This window comes from Marmota monax, unplaced genomic scaffold (genome assembly GCF_021218885.2).
Source record: "Marmota monax isolate L192 unplaced genomic scaffold, Marmota_monax_Labrador192_F-V1.1 WCK01_AAM20220418_F8-fsc00057, whole genome shotgun sequence".
NCBI lineage: Eukaryota > Metazoa > Chordata > Mammalia > Rodentia > Sciuridae > Marmota > Marmota monax.
The window spans coordinates 5041392-5061782 of record NW_026693933.1 but is presented as its reverse complement, the minus strand read 5'-3'; the positions used below and the strand labels follow the sequence as shown (position 1 = coordinate 5061782).

General features: G+C 34.3%; 1 protein-coding gene across 20 annotated transcripts in view; it reads right to left on the bottom strand.

Moving 5' to 3' along the window:
* Positions 1 to 20391, bottom strand: part of Hdac9 (histone deacetylase 9) — an 857477-nt gene that overhangs the window by 253149 nt on the left and 583937 nt on the right. For all 20 annotated transcript variants that reach the window (XM_046463549.2, XM_058585330.1, XM_058585328.1 and 17 more), the window contains one exon: positions 3523 to 3703. In XM_046463549.2, the coding sequence (XP_046319505.1) occupies positions 3523 to 3703 (181 nt within the window). The remainder of the gene's footprint in view (positions 1 to 3522; positions 3704 to 20391) is intronic.

The following is a 20391-nucleotide window of genomic DNA, read 5'->3' as shown; positions in this document are numbered from 1 at the left end:
CAAAAATATCACTTAATATTTTAATGATTTTTCTGTATAATGCCATACAATTCACATATACTTAATCTCAATTCATTCAATTATTTATTTCTTTGCTGATTCTTTTGTTTATTATACAATAAATGTATATATATCCACACACACATATATATATATACACACACACAAATATATGTATGTATGTATATATATATATATATATATATATATATATATATACTAGCACCTTTCATGTGTTAGTAATGTATCTAAGTTCTAATGTAACCAAGTACTAATGTTAGAGAGAAGTGAAAAATAGTTATTTCTCATAGACTATCCATTGTAACTTAATCTCCCAAATAGATAAATAATTATAACTTTTGATGGAAAAATACAGTCTGTTATAAAGCTTCCTGAAGGAAGTAACATATAAAGTGAAACATGAAGAACCTGAAGAATCAGATGGAATTAGCCTTGACTCACACTGAAAAAATATTCAAGTATATTTAACTACCCATCATGTGTGCCACTGACTAAATATCAACTTTTAAATCTATTTTTAAATTAATTATTTAATTAGATTATTGGTAATGATAATGATTTGATTAGATTATTGCAATGACTTTCACAAGTGTTGGTTTAAAACCATTTCAGCACTGTGATTATATTTCATATTAGACTCTGGCTAAAAAGATAATGTTATAAGGGAAGAACTTATTTATATGGATTATGTAGAGTATCCTGGTATTTGAAAGAAAGAAGACTTTAGATTATCTGTTGATGTGTAAGATAAACCCCATCACATTATTAACATTAATTTTTTGTTCTGATGGATACCATTTGGTATGAAGGAGCACAATCATCTTTCAGAACCTCTCTTGTAACCCATGGCCAAACCTCATCTTTATAAGGAGTAACTGAGTAGAAGAGATTAATTTAGCAGAGAAAATGAACAGAGTGCCTTTTCCTTAATTTTCAGAACCTCTAATAAACACTATGCATAATCTTTAATTAGAATTTTTAAAAGCACCTTTAAAATTGACTATTATTATCCATAATAAAATAGAATATAAAATCCATATAGGATCATGGTAACCTAGCTATAATACACTTATTCTTCATTTTCACCACTGCAGCTACAGGACCCCTGTTCTTTTGGGGTTTCTTAAAACAGTCTCTCTCCAGACGATGACAGTTCTCTGTGGGCCACCAGGTATTGGCTACATCTTATGCTATGTTTGGGAATCCTCTCAGGAAATGGACTGGGGACTTCATCTTTCAACAACTGACTAATATATCCACCCTGGAACATTGCTTTGTTCTTTCCAAAAAAGGAAGTTGAGTGACTATTCCGGTTGGCTGCTAAAAATCCACATGGATAGTGAAGGTTTGAATGTCATACCTTAAAAGTTATGTAACATTAGTGTTACAAAATGCTTTAGTTGTACCAAAAAAATATAGGTCTTACAGAATGGATTTAAGTCAATTTCCTACTTTTATAACTTGCTCTTCTTCGATGGAATAGCTATTGAGTGTATGAGATACTATGACTTTTTTTTTGAAAAAAAAAAATTCCCCAAGAACACACTTGAATGTCACTTTGACCTTTTCTAAATATGCACAACAAATAAATAATTAAAAGTCAACAGAAAGGAGTTTTATGCTCAGAAATATATTGTTTCAAACATACTATAAAGAAAAGTCTTCATGTACATGTGTACATATGTATATATAAAATATATATGTGTACATATGTATTATACACATATATAATGTTATATATTATCATGTCTATATTATTATGTTTCTGGTCCATTCTTGGATCTGAATTCTTCTAAGGCCTACATAGCCTTTCTAATTAGAAACTCTTTTCTCAAACATGTCAGATTTCTCAGAGATCTCACTTCATTGATATCAAAGGAATATGTACACACTGGAGGAATCCAAATCATGTCAGGAAATGGTGACTCCTCTAAACCATCAGAAGAAACCCTACCTGGAGTATTTCAATAACTGCCAACACCACAGGTGTTAACATCAGTATGAAACTTTATATTTAAGCTCACTTTTCAAATAGAGAAATTATTTTAGTCAATACAAATGGCACTACGACAGGATGGCTGTTATTCTGTGTTCTCTGAATAAAAGACACTTTCAGGAAAAAAGAATTGAAAAGTATATAATCCTTAAAGATAATGCTCTTGCTATATTAAAACAGGAATTTCTCTATGAGCAAAATCTTCTTTGCTAGACATACAGGGCTAGTCGTAGGCATGATTGATTTTGAAGGCTTCTACTAATACTAGGTTGCAGTAACAGTGTGTTCAGGATATCTGGGCAAGTTTGCTGTGCTTCTGGAAATAGAGGGATTGGATGGACTGGTTAATCTGGCAAAAGAAATATGCTCAGCCTTTAAGGTCCTAGCATGGAATGCTGTCTTAGGATATAACACCTTCTACAAAGTAGCTCCTATGCACATTTATTAAAGATGCCTATCACACTTAAATAACTTGGCTATTTCAGACATTGATTTTTAACTGAAAGATGATATCAAGGCTTAGGAACATGATTTCCAAAAATGTATTTTAAGTTTTAGAAGCATGAAGGCTTGCATGAGATCACAGAAGTAAAAAAAAAAAAAAAAAACCTCCTGAAAAAATAAAATCAGATAACCCATAAGAGCCTTTGGAGAAGGGGTACACATGCATGAATGGTCTCCTTGCTGCATCCAAGTTGTGAAACTCTTAGGGCTATAATATCTTTCATTTGATCAATCACAGTTTGAGAGCATGGAACAAATAATGAGGTACAGCAGAAGAACATGAATAATTTTCCACCCATAGGTTCACAGCACAGTTCCTTTGCAGAGGGAATTGTACCCCAAGACCACCACCATTATTTTGTGTGTGTGTGTGTGTGCACGCGCATGTCTTCCAGACTTGACCTTCCTCTGGCCTTAGAATTATCTAGCTTGTTTTCCTCTATGGGCAGCCGTAGACTAAGGAAGAGATTGGTCAAAAAGCCCACCCAGAGGTACCATAATAAATGGAAGTGGTACTAACATATCAAGCACGGATTGCGTTGGTACTATAGACTCCCGTGAGTCACCTGTGTGGGAAGTCAGACAAAAACATCCAAACAAAACAACCAGAAGACAAACTGAGGAAACGACGCTCTTTAGAGTCCAATGAGGAAGCCAAGTATCATAAATTTCCGAGTGGCCAAATCCTAGAAGGAAAGATACTGAAGAAACTCCTAAAGAATGTTGTAGGGATTTTTGTTTCCAAAAGGGACCCATGCACCTGTTGATGTATTTTCCAGGCCCTTGAATGATAGCCATTTATGAGGCTATTAATACTAAGCCCAAGATTTATCAGATGTGCTGTTTGTCTTGTGGCCACTGTAACCTCATAAAATTTGGGTTGCATTGGGTTAAAGTGGAGCGTTCTGCTGCTGGAGTTATTCTGAGCATTTAAATCGGCTAATCCTACAAGAAGGGTGCATTTCGCTTGCCTATTAGGGAGAGTCTTTAGGGATTCCTACCAGTTGCAGAGCCAGGCTGGAGGGGGCGGTCCGTTGCAGGGTGTGGTAAAATGGAGGCAGCAGGGGAAGAATGAGTCCTGGAGAGAAGGCGATGTTTCTCTAATCCATCCATGCCAACCACAGCCAGCTGAGCCTGGCGCGCCGAGAGCGCACGTGTGTGCGGGGGCTCCGGGAAGGGCTGCTGCAGAGCAAAGAACACAGTAGACAGAAACGTGAGACCAGCATCCAGGGAGACACTGAGAGCGACATGTCAACAAATTAAGTTCATCAGGTCAGAGACATAATAAACGGTGTGAAGGGAAAAGAAAAAAAAAAAAAGAGAGAGAGAGAGAGAGAAAGGGAGAGAAAAAACAAGATCCAGTCAATAAATCCATTCAACAGATGTTTTCACACTGAAGGCCAGAGACTGTCTGCCTGGCCCTGGAGAAGGTGATGGCAGGACGCCTGTCAGTTTCAACTGATTGAAAGGAACAGACCTTTAACCCCAAGAGTAAGGTTGACTTACTCCATTTCCTACCTTGATACCAACGTTTTGAATACAGCCCCAGAAGGGTTGCAATACAAAAGTGGGAGAATAATTCAACTGCTTTCCAAATAAGTCTCAATTATGAAAATCCTATCCTGAATTTATTTCAGTAATATTGTTAATGAAATTGATGGGCGCCTCTAAAAATGACCAATTAAATGGTTTTATTTTGACATCTTTCAATTTTCATATAATGGTGTAGAACAATGAGTTTTTCATGGTTTACAGGGTATAATCTCAACACTGTAATTTGTTTCTTTGATAGAGTATTAGATGTATTAGGTGTATTGTTTTTCATACTTCTAAAGTTGATCAAAGGACCAGAGTTTAGGAGCTTCCAGAAAATTCACTTAGTCTATTTCTCTGTCTTCAAAGAGACACTCTCTAAAACACAGTTGGCAGCTAATTTAACCATCAAAACTATGCAGTAATTATTTAATCTCTCACCAACAGGAATTCATAAATTTCATGCTGTTTTTTAAAATATTTTTCCTAAGGAATATGGAAAATGGCTGAACAGTGCTACAAAACCTGATTATCGCTTGCCATCAATAAGGATGGGAAAGTTCCAAAAGGTTAACAAAATTTAAAAAATGCAAGTCTAATCCCTATAATTTGAAAAATGTGTATGTTGCTTTGCTTTGACCTACAAGGCTAGCATTTCAGGACTTGATGCAAACTTCACTTTTCTTTCCCTTTAGGTTAGATACTCCACTGCACCCAACATGTCATACTCTTCCTGCATTTCCCACACAAGGATTGACAAATATTAGGTACATAAATCACTCACTGAGGGAGGAAGCTCACAAATCTACATATAACACAACTGTGCTCCATGCATAGTATGTGGTTTTATGTCATTATAGCTTTTTCTGTACATGACATGAATTAATGCTATACATCAATGCATGTTTGATGATGAAAAAATATAACTTTTAAAATAGTTACAGAATATAGACAGAGATTTCTGAATTCAGAAAAAAATATGAATCATTGAAAGTTAACTTTAAAATGGATTATAATCAACATGTATGTGGTTGCTTCAGTTTTGCTGAGCAGAATATTCAAACCATCAATAAATTGGAAGGCACTCACTGTCATATGCTCATGCTTTGGTCATTTGCTTTGTTGACCAGAATGGCTCAGTCAATGAGGTTTAGAAGAAAATTTAATGCATTCCCAAGACCTGAACTTTTTTGTTTTCTTGAGTATCTCTATGTTCAATGCCCTGAGAATACAGAAGTATTAATTACAAAGAATATAAATATATACATATCACTTCAGGCCTTTCTAATCAGGAAAAGGAAGCTTTTCTGCATATGATCTAAACTGCACAGGTAAATATTCAAATATTGAATATTCAAATATTCTCATTTATCTTCCTGTAATCTCTTTAACTCTCATCTAAACCAACACAAAAGACTTCGAATTGAGCACTTTACTTAACCAGCCTTATTTCTTCCTACAAGCATTCTCTTCCTAAAGCCCTGCTGAAAGCCAAAAGTTGACACAAAGAAGCTCTGAAGGCCAGTTGAAGTTTAAAGAACCTTCTCCACCTGTCTTTTCAGCTCTCCTTAACCTGAGGCCAACCTACATTTTCAGCCTTAGGTCATCTTTCATATTTCTAGGTTTCTAGCCAACATACTGCCTCCTGTACACAAGCATCTCCAGGGCTGCCTTATCACTTTCAACGGCCCTGCATCCTTTTACCTTACTGGGTCCTTTCCTGCCAAAAACCAATATTATAATTTTTATACCCACATTTGGTTCATTATTATATATTTATTAGTATTACATTAATTCTTTCCTTCAGCTTAACAAATGTTTCGTGGGCCCCTAAAGGTACCACAGTCCTGGTCTGTTATGTCTAAGGGTCTATGGACCTTAATCATTCCTGCCTCTACCAGCCCATCCTTTCTGTAACTCCCCTCTGCAGGTGCCTAGAAAGCTTCATATTCATCTGATACATATCTACTAAGGTCCACTTCAAACTTCAAATAGATCCTTTTTTGAGCACCCATCTAAGCCTTCTTTCTCTTTCCATTACATTCCCATCACACTTCATTTTTCTCTGTGCTTTTCCCTGCCATAGTCTTTTATAGATTTGAGATGTTTCATGTAGTCACTATTTCTCAAGCTCATAGTTTGTGCCAGACACTTTGCTAGTATGTTGAGCTTTTTATGCTTATTGTCTAGTGAGGAGAGAGACACTAAATATTTATAGTTATAAATATAATGAATGCTATATAGGAAAAATTCAGGATGCTTTAAAAACTGTTTTTAAAAAAGCTGATAAAGAGGGTTAAGTAATTTTCATCTAAGAAAATACATTCAATTTGAAATGTGAAGGATTAATTAGAATGAGCCAGAGACAGAGTGGGAAGAAGCTCTATAGACATTTTACTCATGTGTGAGTAGGTGCTCACCTGTATGAAGTCATCTTTCTTTATGTAATATTGAAAGCTTTTAGAAGCAGGAACTAGATATAACTCATCTGTTGACTTGCTCTGCTATATTTTATCTTTTCTCATGCTTTCTAAATAATTATTTGTGCATTAAGACTATGTGGAACAGACACTTGTAAGTTAAAGGCCATTTTTTAAAAAATAATATCACCAAAATTTATTCATTTATTTATTTATTTATTTATTTATTTATTTTATTTATTTATTTTTTGGTACCAGGGATTGAACCCAGGGTTGCTTAACCACTGAACCACATCCCCAGCCCTTTTCTATATCTTCTTTAGAGACAGGGTCTTGCTGAGTTGCTAAGTGCCTTGCTAAATTGCTCGGGCTGGATTTGAACTTGCAATTGTCTTGCCTCAGCCTCCCAAGTCGTTGGGATTACAGAAATGCACCACCACTCCTGGCAGCATAACCAAATTTTAAACCAGGTGCAATGGCACATGCCTATAATTCCAGCAGCTCAGAAGGCTGATGCAAGAGGATTACAACTTCAAAGCCAGCCTAAGCAATTCAGTGGGGGTCTCACTTAGTGCCTCACTAAATTGCTTAGGCTTTTCCCTAATTAGTAAGTTCCATGAGGAAATGAGCTTTGTTTGTTATATATTCCCATGCAATGCTGTACACATAGTCGATGTTAATAAATATTTGAATGTTGAATAAATAAATTAATAAAACAAAGATAGCCATCCTTAAAATTTTATTATAAGATAGATCAAACAAGCATATTAAAAGCAATCATAACAATGAAGAGTTAAGGAATGGCTGAGAAAAAAATATGAGAAATAGAGTCCAGACAAAACAATTGTCAAAGGACAATACCCTGAAATTAGCACTGGTGCCAAGAGATAATAAAGGAAAAGTTCCGGTGATTTGACGATTATTTTTCTTTGTACTTTCATGTGTTTTCCAAGTTTTCTGCCTATCATATATGTTAAAACTTTAATTAAGAAAAATGGTAAATGTTATTTAAACTAAATGGTCCAACCTTTCAAACACTTCATTAGGACAGATTCATAATCATTATACATACAAGCAGACAGGGTCAAAATGTTCAAACCTGCTTCCAAAATAGGAAAATTTAAGAAAGAAAAGGTTGTTAGTTTTCAAAATTAGTCGACTAGAATCATGTATTTTTACAAATGATGTATGACTTTTAATGTGCAGGGAGAGTTAGAACAATCCAGGAAGCCACACATTAATACAGTGCACATGAGTCACTACTTTATCAGAAAATGCTTGGCCACTTTAAATTCAAATGTCTCCTTCCTCATCAATAAAAAGGTATCCTTCTTGAGGATGAAAACTTGAGATTACATTTTTCTGTTCTAGCTGAATTGGAAGAGTTTCACTAAACTTTTTTTTCACTCTACCTAATAGAAGAGAATTTTATCTAGGTAATTTTGGGTACTTTTAAGTATGAAAGTACATGTTTTTTCTTGCATTGTCAGAAAATTAAATGTCAAATACATGAGAACCTACAGTTATTAAAAATTGGATGTATACCCAAATTCACATTTCACTTACGGCGCACAATTAGAAATGTGTCATGTCCTTCATGTAAATAGGAAGCACGTCCACCACACAGAACTTTTGATTAAAAACATTTTAAATACATACATTGAGTCTATTTCTTTTGTAACTGTTAGTCTTTCTTTTGTTTTTTTCAGGTGATATAACTTAGGGCCTGATTTTTTTTAATATTGATTTTTTAGTTGTAGTTGGACACAATACCTTTATTTTATTTGTTTATTTTTGTGTGGTACTAAGGATTGAACCCAGAACCTTGAACGTGCTAGGCTAGCCCTCTACCGCTGAGCCATAACCCCAGCCAAAAATAGGGCCTGATTTTGACTGGTTATTTTACCAGAGTGTCATTTTACTTTACTGGGATGTATAGGTCAACTTTTCCTTAAATAAAGTGGTCTAAACCCATTGTTCTTAAACACCAATTGCCTCCTCCCACTGGTAAAAACTAAAAAATTACTTTCACAGAAGAGTTATTACATACCTACTTTATAAAATCCTGAATATTGCCTTGTAAACATCAGTGTTGTTGTGACCCTGCCTTTCAATTGGCATAGAGCATTGCCAGTGCAATCTATTCAAAATAGGTGGAGATGGTTATGGAAGCTCTTTCTGTAACAAGCACAATGTTCTTGCTTAGAACAAAATATTTATTTTGGGATAGTTTGCTAATAGAGATTTTGAGGTAATAAACTTCTCAGGAAGACTTCAGGGTTCTATTTTGCTTACAGTAATAGTGACTTTTGTTCTTTCTGTTTTGCTTCCCTGTTGCTCTTGCTCAGAAGCCTAGTTTATGGCTTCTGGGTTTTCACTTTGTACTGAATGGTGGCGTTCATTTCCAGGCACATGGATGGGTCCATGTGGGCTATAATCAATATCCTCATACAACTTTAGCTGGAGCAAATAATAGAAATCATAACGTTTAATCTTTGAAATATGCAGAATTATTTGTAATGGTTTCATAAAAGATAAAAATTAGAAGTAAAAGAAAAAAAATAACATGAGGGAAAAATAATTGGCAAAAACCCCAATAGGTTTCCATTTTAAATTTGATTTCTAATGCCATTTCTTTAAATAATGTGACACTGTTTTTTGGTGTTGAGTAAATTGAATTTTTGTTTTGGTTCACAGTGTTTTTAATTTCAGAATTATTGCTTTTACAAAAAATTTAGAATCTTGATTATCCCTAGAGGTTATCTTGTCAGATGCCAGGGGCATTTGCATATTTAAAGACTTTGTATTATTCAGGAAGAGTGTAGAAATCTTGGCTAATTTCAAAACTCCTAAAGCTAAACATCCCTGTTAATAATTTAAGAGTAGCTATTAAATAAATAGAAATAATGTGTCTAATTCTAAAGTAGACAAAAAAATTTAAAGAAGCAAAACCAAGAAAGAAACAAATCTAAAAATAAACGGAGAAAAAAAAAAACCTGAAGCATTGAAAAAGCTGTACAAAAATAAATCACAAAAGTGAGATGCTAGAAACAAATCCCCATATATCAGTAAACACAGCTGATTGGAATGCAATTTACCAGCTAAATGATGGTGTCAGCAAAATTGATTTGACTGAGAAATATTAAATTGAAAAGTTCTATGAAGAAATACCAGGCAAACACTAATATGATAAAGAAGTAAAATTCCCATATAGTCACATTAAAAAGACACAAGATAGACATTAAGGAAAATTTTAGGGATCATTGATGGGATTCTTTGTAAATAATACACATATTCAATTAACAATAGAAAACTTCTAAATTTATCTGTGCCTAATAACTTGAACTCAAAATGTAAAATACTAAAGGGCAGAACTACTGGGAAAAGCTGAGAAATCCACATTACAGAGGAGTTTTGTGAAAAATTTATCATGAAACTATTTAATTTATAGAAGATTTGAATAACACAGTTCACTAGATTGAAATATATTGAATTTTCAGCCAATAAGCACATTATTTCAAGTACATGAGTTATTACAAAATTCACCACTGCAACAATGCAATGGTTAACAAACTTAAGAGAATTAATATGTTCAATGGACCTTTTTTCAACTTTACAAGGGAAGAAAGTTCCAGAATTTTCTTGAAAATATTTAGGAGATTTTGTGTGTGTGTGTGTGTGTGTGTGTGTGTATGAGATATATATTTTTAGGAAACAGAAACAGAAGCAGAAAGATGGACAAATATTGTGAATATTTTAAATAATGAAATATTTCAATAAGCCAACAAATATGTTAATAGAAATAATGTACTGATAATCAGAAAATGCAAATTAATACTGTCATGAAATACCATTTTATACTTATCACATTAATCAGTAGATCAAGTCTGGCAATACCAAGCATTACTGAAAGAAAATAGAGCAAGAGAAACTCATAGACTGCTTATAAGAAAGAGCAACCTACTTGAACCAATATAAAGAATAATTCAGTAATATTTAACAAAAATAAGGATAGACAGCAAACTACAGGAAAAATGGTGAGTGGAAAAAAAGCAAAAAAAACAAAAAAAAAACCCACATTAATACATAGGACAATTATTGAAGTTTTAAATTATACAAATTAATACCATATATTGGGGCTGGGGATATAGCTCAGTTGGTAGAGTGCTTGCCTCGCATGCACAAAGCCCTGAGTTCAATCCCTGACACCACAAAAAGACAAACAAAAAATTAATACCTTATATTAAGGAAATGCATGTGTAAATATAATAAATAAACATGAATAAAAATAATGAAAATATCTTAAAACGCAAGGGAACCTCACCCAGCAAATTCAGAAGAGAAGGAATAGAAGGGACTTGCAATAGGAGAGAGATACACAGGAAATCTCAATTGTATTTGTAATGTTTTATTTCGGAATCTTTATTTAAGAGTCTTCATTACTGCAGTATTTTTTCTTCATATATGAATATATTTTTAACAAACTTTAAATGTTTAATATGTGTTTAAGGGGCAATGGCAAGACAGCTGAATAGATGCATACAGCACTCACCTGCTCCTCCACAAAGAACCAAAGCAACAGGTGTATAGCTGCATATTGAGGTGAGTGATCATGGGAGAACACTAGAAATCAACAGGAGAAAAATGGAAACCTTGTAAGATCCAGAGATCTGGGATAATAGCAAGAGAAACAAAATAACCTGGCACCTGCCACCCTGAATGCATAGTCAAGGAGGCGGAGCCTTCCATCTCCAGGGTTAGACATGAAGGAGAGTCCCAGAAAACTCTATCAATGCAGTTACGGGCAATCCTAGCTATTGGAAACTTTCACAAGACTCACAGGATTATAGTAAACTAGATAAGCAATCTGAATTCTGCCTAATAGCCTGGCTTTGGAAAAGAAGTTCACATCACCTCTTAGTGTATGCCCAGAGTGCTATAGCCAGGAGTCATCTTGAGAAGGGATTTACTGTCTGAATTTTTTTTTTTTTTTTTTTTTTTTTTTTACTGCACTAGGAATCGGAAACAACTTCATGTTCTCATCTCTGGGACCCCAGAGACATTCCTCTGCACTGACTCAATGGGTAGTTTACTCACAAACACAGTGTAAGTCAGTAGAGTGACTCTGACACAAATCTGCTGAGAACCCTGCTTCATGGGGGATGGGTGTTTCCACACGGAGGGGAAGGAATGGTGCCACCTTAACAAACCCAAGAAGCGGGGGCTGCCCTCAGAGTCCTGGAAGGTGGCCAGACATGTGTGGTTTCATGTTGGTGCCGGGACTGAAGGCAGCCACCCATTCAGTTCATACCACTCTTCCTCCCAACACCCCCCCCGTGGCATCTTTTACTAACAAAGCAGGGGAGAGGTCTGTGGTTCCACTGCTTCCTGCCCACAGGTACACTGTCTTGAGCGATGTTCAGACTAACAAGATCCAGAGAAAGACTTTACTCAGTGCCTGCTGTGTTCTGCTCTTGCCTCTCTACTTCAAACACTTTAGGTGGGTAGAATTTTGCCTTATTCTGACTGAAATCCACTCCTGATCCATCACTGGATTCAACCCTAGAGCTGAATCAGGGAGGAAAAAAGCCCAGTTACTGCCCTGTCCCAGGTACACATGGCCAGAGGGGATCTGAGGCCCCACTCCTGGGCATGCATATCCACAGTAACAACAGAGAGGAACACCACAATTCTTGCTGACAACAAATCTACAAGTGCCCCTAACACTGATCATTCAATATCTTGTCTGACCTCACACTGCTGACAAAATTGGATGGGAGGACCATGGAGGTGATGCTGTGATTCCGCCCCCCCCCCCCCCCCCCCCCGCCACCTTTCCCTGTGAAGCACTTGGGCCTGCAGCAGTGTCTAATCAGAGGACAAGTGCTTCAGGCTTCTCACTGCTACTGGAACACCCAGAGCCAGACCCCTAACAAGTTACAGACCCAATATCAGCAGTATTGATATCTGAAAAACCTGTCAGTTGATAGGGATCGCTATTCTCATCAAAGGAGTAGCTACATAGGGTGCAACCCACACACTCTGCCACCTGTACCACACCAGCCTGAACTACTAGAGTGTCCTCATTTTTATGGGATCTGCAAATTCAGTCTCTCCAACTCTGACACATTATACAATGTGACCAAACTCACTAATCACAGACAAAGAAACTATGGGGAGATTACACTATGGTAACCAGCTGGAAATAATATTGCATACAAATAATATTGTAATATTATTACCAGCTGGAAATAATATTGATACTGCAAGACACATCTTTAGGAGAAAGCTGCCTACTATGAAGGCCCCAGACGTGCAAATGTCAACATAGGAACACAAAATTATGAAAAATCAAGGTATATGACATCTCCTAAAGATCATGACTCTATTAAAGGACTCCAAAAATATCAAGATGAATGAAATGCCTGATTAATATTTCAAATGAATGAATTTTTAAAGGCTGAATAAGATATAAGAGAATTCAGGTAATGTTAAAAAAAATTAGGAAGACAATTCAGGATGTGAATTAGAAATTCAGGAAAGAGAGTTGGTTCTTTGAAAAAGAACCAACCAGAAATCTTGTAAATAAATAGCTCAATAAATCAAATAAAAAACTCAGATGAAAACCTCAACAATAGACTAGATAAAGCAGAAGAAAGGATGTCAGAGCTTGAAGACAAGTCTATTGAAATATCACATTCACACAGAAAAAGAAAGAAAGGAAGGAATCAAAGAAGAAAAATAGGAAAGAATGAAGAGAGCATTCAGATCTTTGGGACAGCATTAAATTGTCAAACATTTACATTATTGTTGTATATGAAGGGGATTTTTATAGTTTAGATATTTGCTGAATGCAGCAAAGTTCAGAGGTGAGAATTTTCAGAAATTATTAGATCATGAGGCCTCTGAACTCAACAATGGATTAACTCATTGATGGATTCATAGATGATGGCATTATTGGAAGGTGGTGGAAATTGAAGGAATTGTGACTTAGTTAAAAGGAGCAGGTCCTTGGGAATGAGGACTTTCGAACTACCTTGTCCTTGATCCATTCCTTTTTCTCCCACTCTCTGCTTCCTGGCTATTTGGAGGTGGGTAACTTTCCTGCACCACCCTCCTGCCATGATGTTTGTCTCTCTCCAGGCACAGACCAATGAAGTTGACCAACCATGGACTGAAACCCTTGAAAATGTAAACTGAAATGAAAAATTTCCCCTTTAAATATTTTTTTTCATGTATTTTATCACAGTGATGAAAAGATGACTAACACATGGAGGAAACAAAGATTAAAGGCACAGAAAATCTATTCAATAAAAGTAGCAGAGAATTTCCTAAACTTACGGAAGACAAGGACATAGACCTGAACAGAAAAGATATGCAAGTTGATATGCTATAGTCGATCTGTTGAATGTACAGGACAAAACAAACAAACAACAGCAACAGCAACAAAAAGAAATTTAGAATCTATAAGAGAAAAATAGCAAGTCATATTTAATGGTAACTCCATTAGATCAACAGCAGATTTCTTAGTAGAAATCCTATAGGACAGATGGTCATGAAATGATGTGTTTGAAGTTCTGAAAGAAAGGAATGGCTAACCAAGATTACTGTACTTTTATCAAGCCCTTCCTTCAGAAAGAAGGGAAAATAAAGACCTTCCAAGAGAAATAACAAGTCCTATCAATTCAAAGTAAAATTTATTACTGATGTAGTACAATTATGTAATTTATAACATATTTTTACATTTATGTACCTGTGAAATTATAAATGTGTGTGTATATATGTATATATGCTGAACTATTTTTGTTTGTGATTAAAAAAAAATATAGACCAATGCATATAAGTTGGAAGGTGAAGTGGTCCTTTTTGTTAAGTAAAAATTTTGGAAGGTAGAGGACATGTTTGACAACTGTGAAGGTATTTATTATTCCTCCTCCCCATAGCAATGTAGCATTTCTGGATTTAGGTATGCATGAGTGGTACACAGTACAAGAGGAGCTGGATCAGCAGGTTTTGGCTGGCCAGCAACAGAATGCACTCACTACTTTCTGCCAACCTTCCTTCCAGGGCCAAGTACTGATTGCTTGCAGCAGAAGTCAGGAAGAAGGTAGATGAAATACTGCCCCCTATACACTCACTGATCACATCTAGTGAGGGCAAGTCCCTTCCTTCTTCTCAGGTTCTTATTCCACATGTGAGTCTTTGTCCAGCACATTTTTCATGCCAGTAAAGAAAATACACAAACATGCACCTAAAGTAAAGTGCTAAAGGGAAGTAAAATTTTGCATATCAGGTTTTAGCCTCATATTCAAATTATGAGGAATCCATCAACAATGTCAAAATTCACAAAGCAGAACTGTGATACACTGAACACTTCGGAGCTTTTTAGCCATAGCCTCAAAAGCAAAATCCAAGGGAAATGTATTCAAGAGCAGCCAGTGTTAACAAGTGAGCAGTGTAGCAGCAGTATTCAGTTAAACCATGATTCTGACTGGAGGCTTAGGGTTTTTTTGCTAACTCTGCAGCTGTGAAGATGAACCTACTTAACAACACTATTCTTAAAATGAGCAGAATGTTAATAAAAGTTACTACTTTTTGCACAAAGTTTATAGATAGCTTCCAGTACACTTGTAAATATTCCCAGATATAAGGGTTCCTTATATCTTTATTTCCAGATAAATGGGAAAATAAATTAACAATTTTGTTGCACTATGTTCTTACATCTGTGCAAGGATAGTTGCTTTAGAAATGTTTAGGATCCACCCATTTTGGAGCACTTTTAGAAAATGACCCCTATAAATCAATGGAAACTGTACTCTGTTACTGAATACAAAAGAAACCACATTCAATATTTGAAATTAAATAACTAGTCTACAATGAGCAATTTCTTTCACAATAGAAAAGTTTTTTAAAAAGTTATATTTTTGTCCCTTCAATTGCTTTTCAGCTCCTACAATTTTACAATTGCCTGTAGAAAAAAATGTTCAAGAGAGCAGATTGAAATTATTTTAATTAGGTAACAGCCCAGAGGAAGATGAAATTTTACATTGGCCTAGACTAGTATCTTCTGTCTGGTCCATAGCCAATGGACAGAACAGGATGAACAATAGGGCTCTGGTCTAGAAATAATAGCCTGAAGATAAAGGAGGAAAAAGATGGTTCATTTGAATATGATGAATCTCTTGAGCATTTTCTTTATTCCTCCTGTTAGATAATTAGAATCCAGATATAAAATAACTCAGAATTAGAGAGTTAACAAGCAATATATCATTGCTATTTAAGACACATGAATTGGATAGATTTGTCTTGAATAGATGACCCAAGTCTAAGATCTGCAGAAGAATTCTGGTGAATATAAAACTCCTGGAATTATACCCAAAATTGTATAAGAATCTGAATTGTAAATTTTTCTTAAGCCCATAGCTTTCATCAAAGGGGTCTTTAGTTTTTAAAAATAATATTATGAAGCACAGCTCTAAGAACAAATTATTAGACATAATAAATGCCCACTAATTACAACTTTTATGTTGCTTTCTAAACATAACAGTTTTAACCATGACAGATTTTTCTTCATAAACCCATGGGTTCAGACATATCATTAGTTGGGTCACGTAAGTAAAATAAGAACTCTTGCAGCTTCAGGCATGAAGCTTTTATACCCTTTCAGCCTAAGAGAGCATTTTACTAACCTTAACATAAGAGAACCGCCTGTATTTTACCACCAGCCTCTAAATCCAATTGCTTGTGTGTAAATTACCAAACATGTCAAACTTAAAAATATGAATTTATTCTTATTTTATTCTTTCTCTCAAAGTTTGAGAGAATCAAATGTAAGATATAGATATTCCAAATTTCTTTTGTTACTGAACTGAAAGCTAATTGCTGATAGTACCTTGCTAAAATATTAGGGTAATGAAAAGTGGGGTGGATATTGTTTAATCTTTAATCTGTAAGTATTTTGGTATTTGACCACAAACAATCTCTTAAATTTTTTTTCTTTTTTTCATCTCAGAATGACACAGCTCAACTCATAGCATGCAAAATAAATAAATATAATCTAGAATATCCTAGAATAAATGCTTATTGTTATTAAGTTGAAAATTGGATATTTAAAAATAATGCTATGGTACATTTGCTAAGATGAATGTAACATACAAGTGTTCATTTAACATTTATTTGAAAGGCAGCTTTTCTTAAGTTATTTCCTCAAACTTAAAAATAATGATCACAAATAAAGTATTTGGATTTGAAAACAGTTATGTAATTATTTGACGTTAGTGAAATTAATTTATTAGTTCATTCATTTTATATATCAACGCTTTGTGTTAGAAACTAGAAGATACAAAAATGAACAAAACAGATATAGTCATTCCTCTGCAGGGAGTTTAAAAAACTCCTGAGGGAGGCAAATATTCATCAAATTTCCTAATGTGCTTTCTTAAGTAAATTGAAGTTATTTTTAAAAAGCATGGGATTCAGAAAACAAAACAAAAAAAAATACCAATAACAAAAACCTCCTGAGTTTATATTCCAGCCCTACCATCTTACTAATATGTAAACTAGAGAAAATATACTTAGGCACTCAAAGAATGTTTGTAAAATGAAGTGACAATTTGTATCTGACAGTATCTTTAGGAATAAGTGGGTTCTCTGAAAAACTTAATAAGGATTACTAATAGGGATTAACCTAATAATCCTAATAAGGATTAACCTAATAAGGATTACCATTTAAACTTGAGTAGTAGTATGTATTCCTCTGTATAAGACAAAAAAATTCATTTTTAATAATATATCATTATCAGTGAATTTGCTAAGATGAATGTAGCATACAACTTAAATATTCATTTAACATTTGAAAGGAAGCTTTTAAGTTATTTCCTCAAACTTAAAAATAATGATCACAAAATTAAAAAACACAAAAATAAAGTGATCGGATTTGAAAACAATTATGTAATTATTTGACTTTAGTGGAATTAATTTATTAGCTCATTCATTTTATATATTAAAGCTTTTTTTTCTTTTTTATCCAAACTCAGATTGACTATAATAGCACAATGCATTAAAATAGGCCACGGTTTGTCCCATTTTGTACCTTCTCCTTGGTCTCCAAAATTGATGTGTCAGTTCTAGGTATTGTTTCACAGTGTTGCCCAGATCAGTAAGAAGCTAACACAGTGCCTCTGAGCTGCCAAACTTATTTAGGAACATCTCCAGAACCTAGATACATACTTAGTTTTTTATATATATTTTATTATGCTATACTAAGATTTTATATTGATAAAATTTCTTGTATTAATGTCCTGCATAGTTATCAGGATGACAAAAAAAAAAACTCCATAAGTCTATTATATTGTCTTTATCTTTTTTAAAAAATTAGTTTTGACAAGTAAGAATTGGATATTGATGATATATGATATGATGTGTTGATAAATATATACATTATGGTATGGTTAAATCAAGCTAATTAATAGATAGATCTTCACATACTTCTTGGTCTGTGTTTCTATTCTTCATGTATATTCTAATGATTGATTTCAGAAATGGTCCCTATATTTAGTCTCATGGGTCAATAATTTTTCTATCAACTAACCTAAAAATAATACTTACCATCAAACTATTATCCTAACAGCACAGTTTAAATAAATCATGTCCCATAGCAACCAGATTATGCTAAATTCTCACTAGTTTACATGAATTGTTCACATCTATCAATTGTTCACATTTATCCTTTTATTCCACTTACGTCTTACAATTGTTTATAGCAGTTACTTCCCACTGAATGGGCACTTGGTACTCTCTAGTCTTGCCGTACACCTTGAATCACTTCAGAGTCAAGTTAGATTAACTTCACCTACTTAATTTTAGTTATGCTCATTAAATGGAATGGAGAATAAATGGAAATTATAAAATGTTAGACAATGCTTAACACCTTATCTTGTCTGGTATTATTTAATATGTCAGACACAGTTCTAAATAGAATCAATAGAAAACAAAGTAAATCTCTCTAAAATAGTTTTCCGACTTACATGAATAAACTTTTCAATTTAAAAGTCAATTGATTTGAATAAAGGGAAGGGAGTGGGAATAGGAATAGGAAATATAAATATAAATCTGATATAACTTTCTTATGTACATGTATGAATACACCACAGTGAATCTCAACATCATGTATATCCACAAGACTGGGATATTAATTAGAATAAGATATATTCCATGTTTGTATAAATATATCAAAATAGATTCTACTGTCAAGTATAACTAAGAAGAGCAAATAAAAAATAAAAAATTATATTTATAATTTTAGTAGAGTGATATCAAAGCTATGCTGGATAAAAATCATATATCCAGAATGTGCAAAGTTTGCACTGTTTATTTTGAAGATAGTACAAATGTTCTATCAAGAGACATATGAAATAGGGAAGAATAAACATCATGAAATAAAAGTCAGTTCATTTCCCTAAAGAACACAAAATATTGTTATGCATATATTATGATTTATAAAGTACTACAAAATGCTGTTAAAGTTATATTTAAAATATAAGACCTAAAATGTATACTAAATACGAAAAAGCTATTAAAAGCAGTTATATTTAATTGTCACCAAACTCAATTTTATTTGATTTATAACCTATCCATGAATCTACAATACCTATAGTATGTACCATTATTATTTTTCCCCTCTAGTTGGTTCTTCAGTTATTTTTGCACCACTTAAATTAAAACAGTTGTCATGAGCATTCTTGGATGGTAAGAAATTTTTTTATTGGTTATGTTTGGGAGACTTTAAACCATGCATTTAATAAATAGTGGCTATTTCTAAATTAACAGAAATAAACATTATTATAAATGTGAAGAATAGGTAAATATGGCATTCCACAATGGCTCAATGGGCAACTATTTGTTTTACAATAATTCTGCATTCTAGAGCATATTTTTTCTCTAGAACATGAGGTTTGAAATAAGGTTTGTGGAAGAAATTGTTGCAATAGACACAGGAGGAAAAAAAATTCAAAATGTCTGGTGAATAAAAAACCTTGACAACCATATTTAGAACCTGAATTGTCTTCAACCTAAAGACAATGAGAAGTCATTGAAATGTTTGAAGGAATGGAAGAACACTATTATATTAGCAATTAAGGAGTATTTAGGGTGCCTCCATTTAATTGAATTGAGATTTGAAGTTGATGAATCATGACTATTGGGTGAGTGGGTGAGCCACATGTCCTTCATCCTGTTTGTGTGCCCTCTATGAACATTTGTACACCTGCACTAGTTGATATGAGTTGCATTTGTGTTTTCTTATTTGATTGTTTTTCCTGAAGGAAAAGAGAGGAATTCTGGCAAGAAATAAGTGTAAGAGAAGAGGTAGGAAAGGATAGGGAATAAAGAATAGCAAATATTATTCCTGCAGGTAAAAGGTGAAAGATCTGTTTTTATATGAGATTTAGAACTCAAGCACTATTCTTATAGCCTTGGGTGGCAAAATGCAACACAGTTTGAATGTCTTTTCATTTCTGATAGAAAATATCATCAGGGACTCAAGGGAAGACAGATCAAGTTGGCACTCTGAAGATGGTAAATTCTGAATGCAGCGGGGCCAGCAACTCTAGTGTGGGCAGCAGCAGCAGGTGTAGCAGATCACAACATGTGTTGGTGGCTCTCAAGGGAGTGCAGATTCACTCTGGAACACTTGCAAGACTGCAAAGAACACTCAGAAGTCTAAGTACCTGAGGGGCATTGACCCAGGCTCCTGTTTCAGAGTTATGCTGTAAGGGACCGTTCTGATACCAAGAGGTTGGAAATTCATAGTGATGTGAACTTCTTTGAAACCATCAACCAACCACTAGACGTACAATAAACCCAGAAGTCAGATTCCCAGAAACAGGCAGGAGGCATACATAATCCAGTTGACTAAAG